Raw genomic sequence first — 5,869 nt, forward strand, 5'->3', positions numbered from 1 at the left:
CATAACCAACGTAATCTAAGTTGAGTGGCAAGAGGGACCTCTGATCTCGGCATGCAGAAAGGAGACGGAGGTTGAAGACACTCAGTCATTGTTGTTGCGTGCATCGCGACTGATAAGATAATCGTCACAGTGGAGCACGCGATACTCTCCGCTTCCGGCAGGCGGTGGAAAGTGATGAGTCAGCTACTGGTTGTCCCGGATATGCGCTGGCACGCTAAACCCCAAACGGCAAACCGTTGATGAGGGTAACTTCAGCTCGCATCTCATCGCATCCAACCCCCTCTCCCCCGGCGCTTCGGTGTTCGATTGTGTCTAGACGAGTCCCTGACGGTGCCTAAATCCACCTTTGTTTATTCTTCGTGCTAGGGTATCTCGTTGTCGACCTTGTTGTCTCTGGTGACCCCGCCCGCTCTTTACTACACTCGATCGAGTATACAGCCTTCACCGCCGGTTATCGCAGTCTACCATAAACATCGCGTCAACGCACCACTTCAATCGAAACCTTCCATCTACAATCCCTGAATACATCGGCGCTGACATTCCTGTCTATGCGGTCCTGACCCAGGCGAATTCGATCCACTTGCCTTGTTGACGCATGGTACATTCCTCCGAGTGGGGGATCTATTAGATCTCCATCGGCAGTTTCGACATTCTATCGCAGAGCTTCCAGATTACTGTGGAAGGGAAGATAATACGAACCAGTCGGAGATTGCCACTCACCGGCATCGGCGACAATGCCGTCCAATTCAGACCTCTCTCCTCCGGGGAGCAGCACCTATGCCTCGGATACTTTGCATGTCGGTGACGGAACATGGGACTCGGGGCGTGACACATTCCTTCTTCCCAACCTAATGGGGGTGAACTTTGATACAATGCGATACAATGGTGAGTGGATCCCACATCAATCTACCGAGAGTGAGCGGCTGACAACTGTCGTGCGATCAGGAATGGGAAACCGATTCCGCGATATGCCCCAGTACCATACAATTATCATTGCCCACGGCGTCATCGCAACAATCGTGTTCCTAGGCCTTGTTCCGATATCCATCCTAATTATCCGATACTATTCCCGATGGAGTCCATTCTGGGCTTTCAAACTGCATGTCTGGTGTCAAGTCTTGACTTTATTACTCACCACCGTCGTATTCGTCCTCGGCTGGTTTGCCGTCGGTCCTGAACGGAAACTGACAAATCCCCATCATGGAATTGGCCTTGCGATCTACGTCATGGTCGTCTTCCAGGTGTTCTGGGGCTGGATGCTTCATAAAGTCGAGAGTAAACGACAACGATATCATGTTCCATTCAAGCTAGTCGTGAGTGTTCCAACCACGGCCTCCATGTTCAACTCACTAATAGATACGGTTTTATTTTTGTAGATCCACCGATGGCTCGGACGTGCAATCGCCATCCTCGGTCTCGTTCAAATCCCTTTGGGGCTTACCCTCTACGGCTCCCCTAAGGTGCTCTTCATCTTGTACTCGCTCGCGGCTTTCGCACTTCTTGTAGCCTTCTTTGTGTTGTCATACATGTACGATACACAAGGTTACCACATGGGCAGCGATTACGATAGCCGGCATAGCTACGTCTCGGGACCTCCTGGTCCGGATAATCGTCGTCATAGCAGCTTCGGCCGCATGGCTGCAGCGGGCGCTGCAGGAGCGGGTCTCGCAGCACTGTGGAAACGTCGCTCGCAGGATAAGAGACGCGATGATGAGGAATATGATGAATCCCATGATTCCTACACGGAGAAGTATTCTGACGAGGAATCCCGCCACGGTGGCTGGGGCAGCAAGCTGCTCAAAATCGCCGGTATTGGTGGTGGTGCACTCCTAGCCAAAAAGCTCTTTGACCGAAGACGTAACCGGGACAACGACACGGAGTCCGGGCGATACAGCCGTGCTCATACTCGAAGTGACAGCATGACCGAAGCAACAATGAGCCGTATGGAAGATGGGCGACGACCAGAGCCAAGTTACCACGCCCCTCTCAATCGACCGCCAAGCAGACCGCAAAGTCCGGGTTCCTCTTATTACTACAATACCACCTATTTGACGGACCACGATCAAGGAAAGTCCCATGGCGTTCGAAACGCATTTCTGGGCGCGGGTGCTTTGGCCGCTATCAAAGGATTCTTCTCGCGCCGCAAGGGAGACGATGACGATCGTCGGTTGGAGGAGATCCGTCGACAGGAAATGGAGGACGAGAGACTTCAGCGGGCAAACAGCAAGCGCCGCTATACTGGTGATGGCTATTACCCCCGACAGAGGAGATCCGCGTCGTATACCGATATGTCCTCGACTGATATGACTCGACCACCGCGAGGGCCTTCTCATGGAGAGTCCGCTCTCACCGGAGATCCTGTCGCGTCAGGTGCCGTCAATGCTCCACACTCCAGTATTCCGCCCGTTCCGCCGGCACATCACGATGGATTTTCAGACATGCCAGGACCAGACCCCTCTCGCCTTGATGCCTCTGATTTCACTGCCGGAATGGCCGCCGGAGCCGCGGCAGGAGCCGCGGGTCCCTCGCATCATCGACGTCGGAGCAGCAGCAGACACCGCGACGACCACGTGGAATCTCCCCCTGTATCCGTGAAAGTCAAAATGCACGACGACGGGCGGCACATCACATTGAGGAGACTGACCGAGGAAGAAGCCGCTGCGAGCCGCGAGGCCAAACGCCGTGAACGAAGACACTCCCGTCGCCGCGCTGGAAGCGCAAGTTCTCTTTCAGGCAATGAAGGGAGCTACGACCGATGGCGCCGGGTCGAAGAGCTCGAACGCCAACAGCACGAGCAGATTGAGCGCGAAAAGGCTGCGGCGGCGGCCACAGCTGCAGCCTCTGCTGCTCCTACTGGCAGCATGCCGCCTCCATCGTTTGTCTCGCCTCCGAATATGAGCCACATGGCTCCTCCGCCGCCACCGCATGTGCCATCCAGCTTGCCCTACGGAGCCGGCAGCATCACCTCCCCCGGAACGTTCACCGGAACCGAAGCCAGTGGAGATTATGCCAGCAACCGGCGACGCAGACGAGCAGAGCGGGCTCGAGCACGAGAGAGACAGCAGCATAGCGTGGAGTTTACCTAAATGCTGTGTACTCTCCCAATGCCCGTCGTATCCTTTGTGTATAGAACATCCCCTGATTTTTCGATGTGATATATTCCCCTTTGCCTTTCCACCTTTACCCGCTGTTATGTATGTGACCTACTTTGTGATGTTTCCGTTGATGACATGGTTGTTATGATGCCAGCGTTTGTGATTTAAATCTTCCCCATTTGCTTTATGTCTATAGCAGAGATCTGCACGTGTGGTAAAAATGAGTTGGAGGTCTTGCAATGAATAAGGACTGGGACTGGGAGGTTGTGTCATGTATTTAATTCAACTACCCTGCTTTTGGCGTTTTACATTTGAGCCCTTTCTCTGGTCTTAGTACACTCCTCTGCAGTAGATAAGACGAAAACTTCAAATTCAAATCTATTAATCACTAAGCTAAGGCTACGGATGTAGCCCTCCGTCCATGCACCCTTTCTCCACGGAAAGCAAGGGAAAGGGTGTTTGGTAATAGGAGGGCAGTATCTTCTCGGCACGTAGAAAAATCCTTCAGCAAACGCGCACGGAAAAATCGCACGAAGCTGTACACACATATGCCTGGGCTACCTAAGCTATCGGGACGGTCTCGGGACAACGCAGGGAGAAATCCAAAGGCGAGCGTCAGCGGAGAGATGGGAGGGAATCGAATCTACCGGAGGGCAGCTGCAAGAAACAAGATATATAGAGAGCTTCGGGCCATGTCGTGGAATCGAATCAAATTGCTTTATTTAACAACCCGTCGCGCGGAACCAGCCAGGCTCTCCGACATGACGTATCTTGTGTCATTGCACGTTGAAAACACCAACTCAAATCGCTCCCGTTTTGTTGTTTTTCGTTTCCGTGGTATTAGTTGATTTAGGCGACCTCGCGCTTGCCCTGGTTGCGCTCCTTCTGTAGGGGTTGTTAGTGTGCCATTCTCCCGGCGGCCGTGGATCAAAACCACCGACGGTTCATGGTGTCGGCGGACGGGACGGACGTACCAGGGCCTTCATGGTGCCGTGGAGAGCGTGACGGTGGTTGCGGCGGAACTTGGGGTCAACACCCTTGAGGGAGGGGTAACGGTGAGTCTTGGGCTTCTTGATACTGTGCGGAGGAAGAGACGGCGTTAGCAATGTCCTGCAGGGTGTCTCTAGCGGGCCTCGAGGTTCAGATGGATGGTGTGTTGTCTGTCCGGATAGGATTCGCTGTCCGATCTGCCACCGTCTCACGCTCCATATCCGAGCCACGCAACATCCTCCATCATGGCATCCCTCGAGTAGAGCAAGGTAGGAAAAATCGGTAGTACGCACCCGTTACGGTGAGCCTTCTGGCTGTTGTGGTGCTGAGAGGCGTTCTTAGACTCTGGAAGACAAATCTGTCAGCGATAATTCGACATGGCGGTCGTGTTCGCGAAAATAACATCCAGCGAGGGGACGACCAAAACCGCGGCGGAAAGGTGTACGTACTGGCCATCTTGTCGGATCTGTCGCAACTGGGGAGACGGTTGACGAGGAGTGGGCGAGTGAGGTTATCCTGACTGAACAAGGACCGACTCGGCTAGGGCTCCGCGGCAGGATTTGGTTTTGTGTGGGATTTCGCTTACCGCGCCGGGCCTAGTGGTCATGTGATCATGTTCCTACAAGAGTAGACCGGAGGAAGGTACTCTCCGCATACGTATACCTAAGTACGTACGAGTAGATATCGATGCCTCTCAAGGCTATGCAGTTTATCCAGCAGATATCACCATCTTCTACGTGCCAGTATACAAAAGACTGGGCGAAGTGATTCGCACGGAGTAGGTCGTGTCGGGCTATATCACATGACATACGCTCTTGCCGACTCCATAATCCAGGTCTGAGAGCAGTCAGATGGACTGTTCAAAGCGGACGCCGACAATCAGAGCCATTCTACCGCTTAAGTAGGCACCTTATCCCTGTATTTGTAACATAGATGTCTTTCCCGGAGATCTGGATAAGTGTAAGATGTGCCTGAGAAGCAGATATCACGTGATAATAGGGATTTGGAGGAGTATAACCACCACACAGGTCCAAAAGACATTGAACGGACTCCTTCAAATCTACAGATAGATACTATAAAGAGCATCAATCCACACAATTCCATTGAGTACACAGCTGATGTAGACTATACATGGTAGGCGGGCTGTTAACTTCGCAGATCACGTGCACGCTAGGGAACAACCGGCATCCGAACGTCGACCTTTGCACTTCACTTCCAGCCGGATATACTTGCCCTTCATCACCGTCCCCCTTCCACCACTCCTCGCTGCAAAGATGAGCTCTCTTCGCTTCGCTCGCGCTGCTTTCCGGGCTCGCCCCTCCGCCCTTCGCGTTCCTCTCCAGCGCAGAGGTTACGCTGAGGCCGTCAACGACAAGATCAAGCTTTCTCTGGCCCTCCCTCACCAGGTACGGCTCCGACCCCTTCGGACCCCTTGACCACCACCCTTTCTTGGACTAACAGATAATCCCCCATATAGACCATCTTCAAGTCCACTGGCGTGTACGTGCCTTCCGACCCTCATCCCCCCAACCGCAGAACGCCGCGACCGTCGTACCACCCCTTGACGCCCACCCCATACTTACGCGCCTTTTCAATCCAGTGTCCAGGTCAACATCCCCGCCGAGTCCGGTGAGATGGGTGTCCTCGCCAACCACGTTCCCTCCATTGAGCAGCTCAAGCCCGGTCTCGTCGAGATCGTCGAGGAGGGCGGTGCCATCCAGAAGTTCTTCCGTACGTCCGACCGTCCCGACCCAACCCGTGTTGATTGATCCATCGCTGTGTCC

General features: G+C 53.8%; 2 protein-coding genes across 2 annotated transcripts; both read left to right on the forward strand.

Moving 5' to 3' along the window:
* Nucleotides 1–734: 734 nt before the first annotated feature.
* Nucleotides 735–3,086, forward strand: ATEG_02524 (uncharacterized protein; the record flags this gene model as incomplete). Its single annotated transcript, XM_001211702.1, has 3 exons — nucleotides 735–885; nucleotides 946–1,313; nucleotides 1,461–3,086. The coding sequence occupies 3 exons, from the start codon at nucleotides 735–737 to the stop codon at nucleotides 3,084–3,086; spliced, it is 2,145 nt and encodes a 714-aa protein (XP_001211702.1).
* A 2,273-nt stretch (nucleotides 3,087–5,359) lies between these two features.
* ATEG_02525 (F1F0 ATP synthase subunit delta) lies at nucleotides 5,360–5,854 on the forward strand (the record flags this gene model as incomplete). The annotated part of the gene is made up of 3 exons (XM_001211703.1): nucleotides 5,360–5,491; nucleotides 5,563–5,585; nucleotides 5,686–5,854. 3 exons carry the CDS (start codon nucleotides 5,360–5,362, stop codon nucleotides 5,852–5,854), a joined length of 324 nt encoding a protein of 107 aa, XP_001211703.1.
* Between the last annotated feature and the right edge of the window lie 15 nt (nucleotides 5,855–5,869).

This window comes from Aspergillus terreus, genomic scaffold (assembly GCF_000149615.1).
Source record: "Aspergillus terreus NIH2624 scaffold_3 genomic scaffold, whole genome shotgun sequence".
Classification (NCBI taxonomy): Eukaryota; Fungi; Ascomycota; class Eurotiomycetes; order Eurotiales; family Aspergillaceae; genus Aspergillus; species Aspergillus terreus.